The 14034-nt window shown below is 49.6% G+C and overlaps 1 protein-coding gene across 3 annotated transcripts in view; it reads right to left on the minus strand.

The window, feature by feature from the left end:
* The window catches only part of TTC7A (tetratricopeptide repeat domain 7A), a 123500-nt gene that overhangs the window by 79576 nt on the left and 29890 nt on the right, over positions 1–14034 (minus strand). For 2 of the 3 annotated variants that reach the window (XM_033419124.2, XM_004264981.4), the window contains exons 4-5: positions 8534–8664; positions 5904–6019 (exon numbers count right to left, since the gene is read on the minus strand). The exons of the other annotated variant lie outside the window; for it this stretch is intronic. In XM_033419124.2, coding sequence (XP_033275015.1) covers positions 5904–6019; positions 8534–8664 — 247 coding nt within the window. The remainder of the gene's footprint in view (positions 1–5903; positions 6020–8533; positions 8665–14034) is intronic. 3 annotated transcript variants of the gene reach the window in all.

Here is a 14034-nt window from a genome sequence, read left to right on the forward strand (position 1 = left end):
CTGATCTCAATCCCAACTTCTCAGCTCTGAGGGTGAGACAGTATGTAAATGAATGGGTGTGGCTATGTGCCAATAAAACTTTATTTGCAAAAACAGGGTGACAACAGCCTCCAGCTAAAGAGAAGCAGCTGGGTGGCAGCTGCCTGGGAAGTAAAAACAGGAACCAGCCTGCTAGGCCACCGTTTCACTGAAACTGAAATGCAGTAACTGAATAGGAACAAACAAGCCATGGTGGAGCTAGAGCAGAGGCAGCGTGCGTCCCGGTGACTCCCCCCCCAGCTCCACCTCCCTGGCCACAGGGTGGTTGGTCGGAGGCACCCAGGGCTCCCAGGCCAGTCCCACCCTTGGGAGGTAAACCACCTTGGCTCTCTGGGCTTCCCGATCCTCATGTCCCAAACGGGACACCACTGCCTCCCTGGCCTAGCACTTGAGAAATTTTTATTTTTAAAGTGTAAACTTGAAGCTTGAGGCAGCAGCCCATCCAGCTGTGGACTGCCTCAAAAAAATACTAATACAAACAAATGATAATACTGCCTTAGATTTTCTAAGCAGCTGTGACGAATCAGGTGCTCTGGTGGGTGTTCATGTACGAGGAGAGAGCAGGGAGAGAGCCTGTTTCCCGGCCGGGACCTTCTCCCTGCTCTTACCATCTGGAGGACAGGATTCGTGCGGCACCCCGCCTCCTCTAACACGAGGGCAGGGTGGTGAGAGAGAAGGGGCACACAGGCCTCCTCCAGGCCAGGGTCCAGCTGGGGCAGGACTGCCTCCCCCCAGGCCCACGCCCACACCCCAGCCATCTCAGCCACCGCTGCTTCCTGGGAGTGGCCTCACCATGGCCTGCTCTGCATTCTGGGCAAGGACTCCACTTCCTTCTCTTCCAGGCATTGAGGGCTGAAGCTCGGGGGGCTTCCAACACCCCGAATGGGATGTAGCTCTGATGGGACAGGGATGCCTGCTGGATGGAAAAGCTGCCTGGGCCAGAAACTGCGTTTCAGTCCAGCTGTTCCCCTTGGAGTCCCAGAGCGCTGGTTCCTAAAGAGTGGTCCCCAGAGACCCACACCAAACAAGGGCTCCATGTCAAACGAAACTGAAAACTTTACATGTCTTTGCTTCCTCCTGAAAATTTACTATCTGCAACCATGCTCCTTGGAATTCCTATTCTAAAGGGTCTGAGAAGTCTTTAACCCACTGTTTCCCAAGTGTATTTCGCCTTGGACCCTCACAAGTTCCCCATCCTCCTCAGCCTCATCCTACCTCTTCTGCCCCACCCAGACTCCTCCTGTCTCTGGGAATCTCCCCTCCCTCGGGGCCCAGCTCAAGAATGACTGTCCCAGCCACACAGCCCACCAAGCCCTAAGCCCAGCTGCAGGCGTGGGCTTGGCACCTTCCCCTGATGCCACAGGGAGCAACTTCATGCAGAAGAGAGATTAGCAGGAACACAAAAGAGGCTCCCAACCAAGCCCTGAGTGGAAAAAGCAGGCTACAAAGCAGCAGTGCTGTAAGATACTATTTTGTTGTTGTTTAAAAAAGAAAAGAAAAAAATATACCTGCATATCTGTACATAGAAAGATGTGAGGACTTCCCTGGTGGCACAGTGGTTAAGAATCCGCCTGCCAATGCCGGGGACACAGGTTAGAGCCCTGGCCGGGAAGATCCCACATGCTGCGGAGCAACTAAGCCCGTGCGCCACAACTACTGAGCCTGCACTCTAGAGCCCGCGAGCCACAACTACTGAGCCCATGTGCCACAACTACTGAAGCCTGTGCGCTAGAGCCCTGCTCCACAACAAGAGAAGCCACGTTAATGAGAAGCCCGCGCACTGCAACGAAGAGTAGCCCGCTCACCGTAACTAGAGAAAGCCCATGCACAGCAATGAAAACCCAACAGAGCCAAAAATAAATAAATAAATAAATTTTTAAAAAAATGTGAAAAGACATACATCAAAATGTTAATAGTGGGGGGCTTCCCTGGTGGCGCAGTGGTTAAGAATCCGCCTGCCAACGCAGGAGACACGGGTTCGAGCCCTGGTCTGGGAGGATCCCACATGCCTCGGAGCAACAAAGCCCGTGCACCACAACTACGGAGCCCGCGTGCCACAACTACTGAAGCCCGCGCGCCTAGAGCCCATGCTCAGCAACAAGAGAAGCCACTGCTATCAGAAGCCTGTGCACCACAATGAAGAGCAGCCCCCGCTCAGCGCAACTAGAGAAAGCCTGCGTGCAGCAACAAAGACCCAATGCAGCCAAAAATAAATAAATTTATTTTAAAAAATGTTAACAGTGATTACCTAGAATACGGGGCCAGCAAATTTTTTTCTGTAAAGAGCCAGACAGTAAACATTTTAGGCTTGGAGTCATATAACTCTGCAGTTGTTGCTCTAAAGCAGCCATAGATATAGAAGATACCTAAACCAACAGGCAAGCTGTGTTCCAAAAAACTTCACAAAAGCAGGTGACTGGCCAGAAGGTCATAACCTGCCAGTCCCTGATCTAAAGATTGAATACGTGATTTTTAAATTTGCCCGTTTTATATTTTTATGTATTTTCCAAATTTTCCACCATAAACATTATAATTATATTACTTACACAACTAGGAGGGAGGGAGGGATCAATGAATTATGCATTTTGGGGGGGGAGGGATAAATTAGGAGTTTGGGACTAAAATATACACACTACTATATATAAAATAGATAACCAACAAGGACCTACTGTATAGCACAGGAAACTATACTCAATATTTTGTATTAACCTATAAGGGAAAAAGAATCTGAAAAAGAATATACATATATATATATATATATCTGAATCACTTTGCTGTACACCTGAAACTAAAACATTGTAAATCAACTATACTTCAATTAAGATTTTTAAAAATAAATTATGCATTTTTAAAGGTGCAAACAATTAAAACATAAAAATCTAATGAACCTCACTCCTAAGAAAAGTGCAAATTAAAAAAAAAGAAGCGGAACCAATAAGGACCTACTGTATAGCACAGGGACCTACATACCCAATCACTTGTAATAACCTATAACGGAAAAGAATCTGAAAAAGGATATATATATATATATATATATATATATATATATGTATGTACATATACATATATACGTATATATATATACGTACGTATATATATATATAACTGCATCACTTTCCTGTACACCTGAAACTGCCAACATTATAAATCAAATATATTTCAACAGAAATTATTTTAAAAAACAAAAGAAGTAATTACCTTCCAAGTACCAACAATGGAAAAGTGAACAGATAAATATCATCTCCCTCGCCAACAATAATGATGCTGAGATAGCATATTTCACCAGTCACGCCTAATAACGTCAAAAAAGCATCAAAAAGCTTGCACTAGTCCTCCTACACTGCTGGAAGGAATGTAAACTGGTACAGCCACTATGGAGAACAGTATGAAAGTTCTTTAAAAAACTGAAAATAGAGTTACCATATGATCCAGTGATTCCACTCCTGGGCATGTGTCTAGAGAAAACTATAATTCAGACAGATACATGCACCCCAATATCATTGCAGCGCTATTTACAATAGCCAAGATGTGGAAACAACCTAAATGTCCAACGACAGATGAAGGGATAAAAAAGATGTGGCATATATACACAATGGAATACTATTCAGCCATAAAAAAGAGTGAAATAATGCCATTTGCAGCAACATGGATGGACCTAGAGATTATCATATTAAGTGAAGTAAGTCAAAGACAAATATCATATGATATCATTTATATGTGGAATCTAAAAAAATGATACAAAGGAATTATTTATAAAACAGAAATAGACTCACAGACATAGAAAACAAACTTATGGTTCCCAAAGGGGGAAGGTGGGGCAGGGATAAACCAGGAGTTTGGAATTAGCAGATACACGTTACTATATATAAAATAGCTAAACAACAAGGACCTACTGTATAACACAGGGAACTACACTCAATATCTCGTAATAACCTATAATGGAAAAGAATCTAAAAAAGGACATATATATATATATATATATACACACACACACACACACACACACACATACATGCATGACTGAATCACTTTGCTGTATACCTGAAACTAACACAACACTGTAGATCAGCTATATTTCAATAAAAACTTAAAAGAAAAAAAAAGCTCGCACTATGTTGTGAGGGCTTACGAAGCAGCCTCTCTCCCACATCTTGGCGGCACAGAAACTGAAACAACCTCTATGAGGTCCAAGTTGGCAACCTCTACCCAAATGACCAGCGTTCTACCTTTTGACCCAGAACTTTCCTGTCTCGGAATCCACCCTACAGACAGATCCCCACTGAAACAATGCATAGGTACGGTTCTGTTCTGGACTCTAGCATACGCTGAAAAGAGCCCAAGTCTGGAAGTGACCTATCTGTTCCTCGGTTGGGAACTGAGTAAACAAATTGTAGGAGATCTGTACTGTATGATACTATAAACACTATGCAGCAGTGCAAAGAAAAGGCAGCTCCGATGTGGAACCACCTCCAAGAGATATATTTTGAATGAAAAAAGGCAAAGGGGAGAATATGCATTTAAAAAAGGAAGAAAATAATATGTGCGTATAATCGCTTGTGTATGCTGCTATCATGGAATGATACAGGAGCCTAGGAACACTGCCTACAGAGGAGCCAGGAGGCAGGGGATGGAGATGGAAGGGAAACGTTTTATTGTCTAGTCTTCTGTACATTTTTAATTTGGTATCCTGTGCAAGAATCATCTATTCCAAAAACTGTTAAATGAAAAGGATGAATAAAGTGAAATTTAACAAAATAAATCATACCAAAAACAAAATAGGGGCTTCAAAGGACTCTAGCCAAAGCAAAGAAAGCTCTGGGATCCTGACCCTCCGTTTCGTCACCTGTGGGGAGGAGGGAACAGCTGTGTGGCTGGCCCACCTCCACCTGGGAGGCTCGAGAGGGGCGAGACGTGTGCCCAGCCTCCACGGTGAGTGGCTGCACTCGGCACACGTGAGTCCCTCTGCTTGCCCGGATGTCCTCAAGGCCCCAGCCCACGGTGTCTGCAGAGGGTAGTAATGATGCTGAGGAGGGAGCTGATGAGGCACAGGAAACCCAGGCCCCCACCTACTAGTCTCCAGCCTGGTTGAGGCATTCAGCCCTGCAGAACCGCCAGAGAGCCGCGGTGGCCAGCAACACGCCCTCCTGGTCCTGTTGCTTCTCCCTCCATCTCCACCACCACACAACACACCCACGAAACACCACCAGCCCCTCCCACCCAGATGGAAGCATCCACCAGACTCTTCACAGAGGGAGGGTGCCTTGCTTAACCCCAAGGAGCAAAAGACTAAGAAAGGGGTTCTGGGCACCATGTTCTTGGGTCCCAGGACCCTCCAGTCAATGCACAGGAAAACAAGCTTCCTGCCACCTCACCAGCAGGGCAGTTGCGCCCCCAAAATGATGCCAGGCCTTTACTTTCACCACACTTCTCCTCGGATCTCACAGCCCCTTGAAAGTTGGAATTATCAGGAATCACCTTTTCCATTAAATTTTGGGGAGAATGAGGCTCAGAGAAGCAAAATGACTTTAGCTGACACTTCAGGCGACAGTGACCACCTCCAGACCGCCCAGCTCCCTGTCCTTCACTCTTCCCACACCACCATCGGGCTCCCAGAGCTCCCCCTTCTAAAGATGACCACCCCCAACATGTGCAGGCTTTATTGCTTCAGCAGCTTCCTGAAGCTCGGCCCTCCCCACCAGGGCCTGGGCAAGCTCAGCCTGACAAGTCGGGAACAAGCCAGCCCCCATCGTCTCTCCAGGGGGCCCGCACGCACACAGCCCAGAGAAGAGGGAGGCCTGACCAGTGTCAGCAGCTCCCAGTCCTGAAAGAAACGTCCGGGTCCTGCTCAGCGGCCAGCGACCTACCCCTTCTTCAGGTTTGTCACGTAAGCGCTCTGGAGTGCAGCTTCCAGGAAGTAGGTGAGTTCGTAGTCGACCGGGTGAGATCCTTTCAGGTGCCGGGATGTGGTGTTACTTGTGATCTGGGAAGGGGAACACAGAGAGAGCCGCTGTCTCTAAGTTCCGAGGCCGAGAGGCCAGGGCCAGGGTCAGCCCAGGCAGAGGTGACGGCCCCATCGCCACCCAAGCCCCCAGCCACCTTAGGGGCACGTAGGGCAATACTCAGACCAAACTCAACCTAACTTGCTTTAATTCAAAATAGGTCTAAAGCACTCTCCCTGTGCAAATGCTGCATGCCCATAACAGCCCTACAAGGCTGGTTTTCTCTGCACCTTATAGATGAGGAAATTGCGGCTCAGAAAGTGCCCGAGGAGACAAAGCTGGCCTGGGCCTGGACCTCAAACACTAGTCTGGCCAGCTACACATTCCAGGCTCTTTCTACTACTTATTGGTGCATTCTTTCAATACTCGAGCGCCTACCAGACGCCAGACATTGCACTGTCCCTGTCACATAACCATGTAACCTCAGAACAGCCCAACAGCTGACCCCTGGTTCGTGGGAAAGCTGAGGAACGATTGTTATTAACTGAGCTGTCGCTTAAGCCACAGCTCTGAGAGGGTCACCCAGCCCCACCGAGATGGGCCTGCCTTCACTATGCCACCTCCCTCTCTGATATGAGGGGAAAAAAAAAAATCAACGAGCCATCCACCTCTTTCAGAAACTGAAATAGGTTTTAGAGAGATTCTTAGTTCCTCAGAGGTTGGCGCTGGGTCTTAGGAGGGACACCCAGCTTTGCAGTGCACAGGGTGCACAGGGTTCTATGGCCTGCCCCCCCTTGACCTGAGATAACCAGCTATCGGGGCCCATTTGTCCACCCAGTGCCCCTGAGGCGCTGATTCCTGCCCTGGACACCATTCCAGCTCATCACCTTAATCCCCTTTTAAGAGTCCAAAACCCAGGCTTCTGACTGAATGGGTGACTTTCAATGTTTCATGAAAGCTTCCTCCAAACTATATGTAATTCAAACACGAAGAGCTCCTGAAACATTGCATGTGACCTTGGCAGAGGTCAACTCAAGTCTCCACGTGGACCTCTGCCAGGGAGTACACTCGAGTCCTGTTTCTGCTGAGCCGCCAATCACCTCTTTCCCACTGAAGTCCAGCCAAGCAGAGGGCCTCTAGGACGGCGACTCTCAACAGGGGGGCAATTTTGCCCCTGAGACATTTGGCATTATCTGGAGACACTTTTGGTTGTCACAGTTGGAGGGGGGTTGGCTGCTGGCAGCCCACAGGTAGAGGCTGGGAGTGCTGCTGGACATTCTACACAGGGCAGCAGAATCATCTGGCCCCAAACGTCAGAAGTCCTGAGGCTGAGAATCCTGCTCCACGGGAACTGACCTGGCATGAGGAGGACGCCTCCAAAAAGGTCCGTCACAAACAGGGGCTGGGTTGACATTCTGACATTTGCCAAAGCAGGTGAGGTTCAAATATCTCCTGAGTGCTGAGTCTCTCAGATCGTGCCCACCTCCTCTGTCTGGATGCCAATCCTGAATCTCCTCTGACAAGCCTGCCATCTAGTATCTACTAAACATCTACTAAACAGAAGGCTTAAGCACCACCCCAAGGTCACAAGTCATACAGGGTCCAAGCCCTGCCAACGCCACTTATGAACTGTCTGAGCTCCGGGAAGCTATTTAACTCTCCACACCTGAGTTTCCCCACCTACACGATGGGAATAACAATCGTAACCTGTTGCAGTTGGTTACTATTTGAAGGTTAAATTAGAGAACAACTTTGAGTCAAGTACTCAAAGTAGTGCCTGACATGAAAACAGGGACGCAGTAACTGCAAGTATCTTTGTTGAATATGGCTGCCTGTACCCCCCCATTTAACCAGGAGTCCCCAGAAGGGAAGAACTGGGGTAACATCACAGTATGCTGCTAACACCTGGAACTGCTGTCCTGTTGAGAGTTCGTTCAGGCCCCCCGAAGCACAAGCAGGGAGATAAGTAGGCCTGAGAATTTCCAGACCCCTGTGGCCAGCTCTGCCAGCCTCTGCAAGGCTTTAAGAATGGTCCTCCTCCCCGCTAAAGGGTCCAGTAGCGAGCTTGCAGTGCACCTGAGAGCTGGGAAGAGTGCCTACATGGACCGGCCTGACTGTACCCTTCCAAGGGAAGAGTAGTGGGCAAATGGCTTAATCTCTCTAAACGTCATGTATTAAACAGGGATGCATGTAACACCTACTTCAGAGAGCTGCTGTGAGGGGTAAACAAGTTAACGAACACAACAGGGCTGTCACATTTTTGGTCGTACAAGCTGAGCTCACCAAGGAGGTTGCCAGCCGCTCGCAGGTGGCGTGGACTCTTGTTTATTAAAACTCTTTTCTGGCAGTAGAGAGTCTCATGCTTACAGTATCAGGATACTATAATGAGTTTTCCAATGGATAAAGGAGAGCATCTTCAGGGCAGGTGGAGGGTCCTCTTTTCTAATTTGTATAAGCAGGACCTACAGTTTTAGTGGGGTGGGGGTGGGGTTGCATAGATACAGGTGCTCAACAGAGGGCAGTGATGACCAATGGGGCTATTATTTCCAGCTCACCTTCTCCAATTCCTGCAGGAACACCTGAGCGATCCAGGAGGCCCTCTCGAAACAGGTGATCACTTCCTCCTCCCTCTCGGTCAGGCGGTGGCGGGAAGCGATGGAGTTGGGGAGGCGTTCCAGGGAGAGGCCTGCGGGACGAGGGGAGCACCTCGGACCTGCCCTGCTCGGTGGGGGACGGGGGGCCCAACTCCAGGCCCCTCCCAGGGGCCCAGGGTGGGCTCATCCGAGGAGACTCTGGAGCAGCCAGTGGGAGGCAGAGGTCCTGGGAGGGGAAGGAGGGGGCTAAAGCAAGGATGGTATTAGCAGCGGTTGGGATCAAGGGGTGGACAGACAGCAGGCACCCATGCCCCACGTGGGGAACCACACTGGTGGCACCCCCATGCCCAAGTCCTGCCTGCTGGAAGCACTCCTGACCCCTCCTCCCCAGGCACTCACCATGTTTACATCATGGAGTGGTTATTTCCATCTAGCTCTTCTCTCCCCCAGTAGTTCAATGGGGGCAAAATGAGCCTGTTTGGACTGCCACAGTCCCTAGCACGTGCTAGATGACTTGATTACACAGCATTTATATGCACCCCTCCCGTGGAACCAGTTTCTACCTCACCTAAGTCAGGCGCTCGGGTCCTATGCGCCTGCAGTGGAATTTGCTGTTTTTGCGTCCCTGGCATCCATTTCCCATTCTTTCCACAGCAGCACCTCTCTTTCCCTTTGAGCACCCATTTGTGCAGCCTCGCTCAGCCCTGGGGCTCACAGGGCGAAGACCCCGCCCCACCTCAAAGGCAGGCACGTGATCCAGGCTAACTCATCATCAGGGCCACAGTGATTGGCTAAGGGTGTGCACGTGGCCTGGTTTGTGCCGAGAAGACCCAATCCCAGAATTCTTACCCCTTCCACTGGGCTTGTTAAGCTGCTGAGAGGCCAGCCTGGAAATGTTAGGGAAAGGCTGCCTTAAAATGAAGCTACATAACGTGAATGTCATTAACATGATTGTACACTTGAAAATGGTTAAGGTGGTGTATTTTATGTTTTGTGTTTTTTACCAAAATTTTAAAAATTTTAAATATAAAAGCATAGCTCTAAAGCAAAAAAAAACAAACCCCGAAACTATAAGAAACTAAGAAGGGAAAGCTGTAAAGGGAAACAACTATATTTATGTCTGGGTTTTTGGTCTTTTGCTTTTTTTTTTTTTGAGACAGGAAAAAGATTGAATAAACTCAGTCATGAAAAAAAACAAAGTCTACACAGAACAGAGATGAGACTTGATGGAAAAGGGCAGATTCCTAAAGACACTGTTTGAACACTTGCCTGAAGCACTACCCCCTGAAACTTTCCAGTACATGCACCAATAACCCCCTTCCCCCATTTTCTCAGGGAGGGGTGGAGTCAAAGTCCACTTAAATTGTGTTGCTGTCACGTGCAACTCACAGTCCTGACTAGAGAGCACTGTCCTAGACTGCGGTTCTCGGTGGGCAGAACCCAGATCCTTCTCACCTTTGTGCCCACATGGTACTTTATATGTAGTAGGTGCTCAAGGTGAAGTGACTGAAGGAAGGTCCAAGAAGAGAATCCTCAACTCTCTCCTGCCCTTTGGCCCCAATATCCAACTGATGACCAAGCCCTTAACATTTCAAGCCCCCCCTCCCCTTCCCTTCTCTTATCTCCTTATTTTAGGCTTTATCTCTTGAGTGGATGACCACCTTGGCCTCCTAGCTGGCCTCCCTGCCTCCAGTCTCACTCTCATCCATCCTGCTCAAGGATCCCAGGGTGATCCTTCTAAAACTCCACTGCTTAAAACCCTCCACTGGGGTCCCCACTGCTGCAGGGTGAGGTCCAAACTCCTGACATTCCATACCATGCCCTCCAAGATCCATCCCTGTCACCTCCCCAGCCTTGTCTCTCATCATGTTACACATCAAATGTTTGTGTCCCCTTGAAAGTCATATGTTGAAAACCTAATGCCCAAGGTGATGGTATTAGGAGGCGGGGCCTTGGGCAGGTGATTATGTCCTGAGGGTGGAGCCCTCATGATAGGGATTAGTGTCCTTATAAAAGAGACCCCAGAGAGCCCCTTCCATCATGGGAGTACACAGCAAGAAGTTGGCAGCCTGCAACCTGGAAGAGGGCTCTCACCAGAACCTGACCGTGCTGGTGCCTTGATCTCAGACTCCCAGCCTCCAGGACTGTGAGAAATAAGTCTCTGTTGGGTATAAGCCACCCAATCTGTGGTGCTTTGTTCTAGCAGCCTGAGCTGACTATGACACCATACCTGCTGCATCCACGCCCAGCCTCCTGCTCCCACTGTGCTCGGGTTGCGCCTCTTGCCTGGAATGCACCCTCCACCCCACCCCCCAGAGGCCACCCAAAATTACAGCTCACCTTCTGCCACTGAGTGCCCCCTCCTCTAGGGAGCCCCCCCAGTACACCCTGGTATAACCAACCATTCTCTCCTTGGGCCCTGATCTACACTTTACGTATTCCTGCCCCACCATTTTGTTATACTTATTTGTTCAAGTGTTTGCTTGGCCAGACTATAGGCTCCTTAAAGGCACCAACCTTAACACGTTCACCTTTCTATAACCTGCCACACAGTAGGCGCTCAGCAAGCACTGGCTGGCTGAAGAAACGACAAGCCTGGTGGTGTCTGACAAAGTACAAAGTACTCTACAAACACAAGGTAAAGATACTGCTGTCCTTGGCTAGATTCCCAACTCATATGGTTTCAGTGACCTTGCCCTCTGCCAGACTGGGGTGTGAATGGGTCCGAAGGTCGGGATGCCTCGGCCTGGGGAAAGGTGGACACAGACCGCGAAGGCCCTTGCTCAACACAAAGACTCAGTTACGCGGGTCACCAAGTGTCAACGTGCCTCCTGCCAAATGACTCACGACCCGGAAAGGACTAAGGGGGAGGAGGAACAGAGGGCACACTGGAGAAGACGTGGCAAGAAGGCAGGAGAAGGCTGGTCCCCTCGGCTCACTGCCGGCACTGGCCCAGCCACTCCTCTCCAGACCCACGGCCCCTGTGTACCCTACAGGACAGTGGGACATAGAAACTGTTCAGGGCCTGGCCTGGAAGCCAAGTGGAAATGGCAGGAGGGCAGAGCCAACTCCAGAAGACACAGAGAGGGTCTCTTTTAACACATCCTTGTGCTTCCCCCCCCCCCACCCGCCCGAGATGTGCTGCTGTCTGGGTTCCCTCCTGCCCCACCTCTGGGCCCAGAACTGGGATGGACCAGGTTCAGGCTGCCAGTCCCAAGCCTCCAGTGGGCTGGCCATGGCAAAGCGGTGAATTCAGCAGTCTGTGGGGCCGCCACATTCCCCGTGCTCCATTTGTTCCTTCTGCTCCCAGCAGGGGCCTCTCCACCAGGCTTCTCTGAGAATTCTAAACCCCATCCTCCTTGAAAGCTCACAGCACACCACCTTTTCTCTGAAGGCTTCTTAAGTCTCCCGCCTTCAGAGCCAGCAGCACGTTTTAGCTGCGCCTCCTCTGCGTATGCCTTTCCCCTACATGGTGACCACCCTCTCTGCCCATTTCTGGTTGATCTTTGCACCCAGCGAGAGCAAGGCCTGGGGCTTAGTGAGTGGATGGACACACAGACGAACTCATGCCGAGTGTAGAGGCCGATGGCGTTTCTCCCTCTCCATCTAAAAAATGGTTCTTGTGGAATTCATAAACCGTGGCGTATTTATACAATGGAATACTACTCAGAAATAAAGAAAAGGACACACTCTTGATACATACAACACGGGTGAATCTCTCAGAACTTATATTGTGCAGAAGAAGCTACATATCAAAAAGTACAAGCCATATGATTTCAGTTATATGACATTCAAAACAAGGGCAAAATTATAATCTATATTAACAGAAACCAACCAGTCATTGCCTGGGGTGGGTCTGGGGAGGGGATCAATTGGCAAAGGACCTGAGGGAATTTTCTGGGGAGATGGAAATGTTGTCTTTATTGCGGTGTTGGTTACATGGGTATCTATACTTGACAAACTCATCAAATTACACATTTAAGATCTATGTACTGTGTAAAAATATATCTAAAAATAATAAATATATTCCTTTTTGAAAGGAAGCAATTATGATTCCAGAGGACTAATGAAGATCAAAGTAAACGGGCTACAGTCACTGAGGTAGTGGTCTGTGAAAAAATTTCTAACATGTAGCAGACCAAAAAGCTTCCTGGAGCTGGCAACAGCTCTTCCTAGTGAGGGTCACAGCCCAGTCAGCCCAGTTCTGCCCATAAAAAGAGGCTTCTTTGTCCGCCTGCCAGTGCAGGGGACATGGGTTTGAGCTCTTGTCCGGGAAGATCCCACATGTCGCGGAGCAACTAAGCCCGTGCGCCGTAACTACTGAGCCTGCGCTCTAGAGCCCACGAGCCACAATTACTGAAGCCCACGTGCCACAACTACTGAAGCCTGTGCGCCTAGAGCCTGTGCTCTGCAACAAGAGAAGCCACTGCAATGAGAAGCCCGTGCACCGCAACGAAGAGTAGCAGCCAAAAGTAAATAAATTTATAAAAAAAAAAAAAAAAAGAGGTTTCTTTGCCTTACATTTGCTCTTTGAGTCATATGATGGGCCATTTTCCTGTCACAAACATCTGACGGGAAATCTACTGGGGATTCCAACCCTCGGGTTCCTTCATCCTCTGCCCTGTGTGTTTCTGCACACGTGGCCAGACCACAACACTAGCTCCAAGATGGAGACGGGCTGCTTCTGAGCCCGCCCCCAAAGGATCCCAGTGGATCCCAGCCCTGTTGAGCGGGCAGGAAGCCAGAGGCTGTCAGGAAGCACGGGCACTGCCTCCTGATTCCCACTGGCAGAGGGGCCTTTATGTGAAAACACCCAGTCGTGCGAGCCAGGGGAGGTCCCCTTTCAAGGGGAGCGCTTGCTTTTCCATTAACTTTGAACTTTCGGTTTGGAGGCAAACTGACCCTGGCACAGCTCAGCACCCAGGCTGGTCCGGGCCTCAGCGGTCTCAGTGACTCATCACATCCCAAACAGCAGCCCTTCCAAGAGGCCCCGCCCTTGGAGCCCTGGGCACTGGATGCGGAGATGGAGAGCACGATGCCTCCCCTGTGATGGAACTTTCCAGATGGGTGGACCCCCGCCCTCCTGCCTACCCAGCTGGTCCAAAAGCACAGGGCACCCGAGAGGCGTAGGCCCTGTGGGGGTGGAGGATGGGGGGGAGGAAGAAATGCAAGTCATTGCTTCAGCCTTCAGGGAGGAAGCCTCAAGGCCGGGTTGGGAAGAGAGCCCTGATAAATCACACTCAAAAGTGGGCAACTGTGGGCATATAAAATGGCACAGCTGCTGTGGAGGACAGGCTGCCATTCCTCAGAAGATTAAAACCAGAATTACCATACGATCCAACAACTCCACTTCTGGGTATATATGCAAAAGAATTGAAAAGAGGGCCTAGAAGAGACACGTGTACTACACCCATGATCAGAGCAGCGTTATTCACAGCAGCAAAAAGGTAGAAGCAACTCAA

Source organism: Orcinus orca, chromosome 13 (genome assembly GCF_937001465.1).
Source record: "Orcinus orca chromosome 13, mOrcOrc1.1, whole genome shotgun sequence".
In the NCBI taxonomy this organism is placed as follows: domain Eukaryota; kingdom Metazoa; phylum Chordata; class Mammalia; order Artiodactyla; family Delphinidae; genus Orcinus; species Orcinus orca.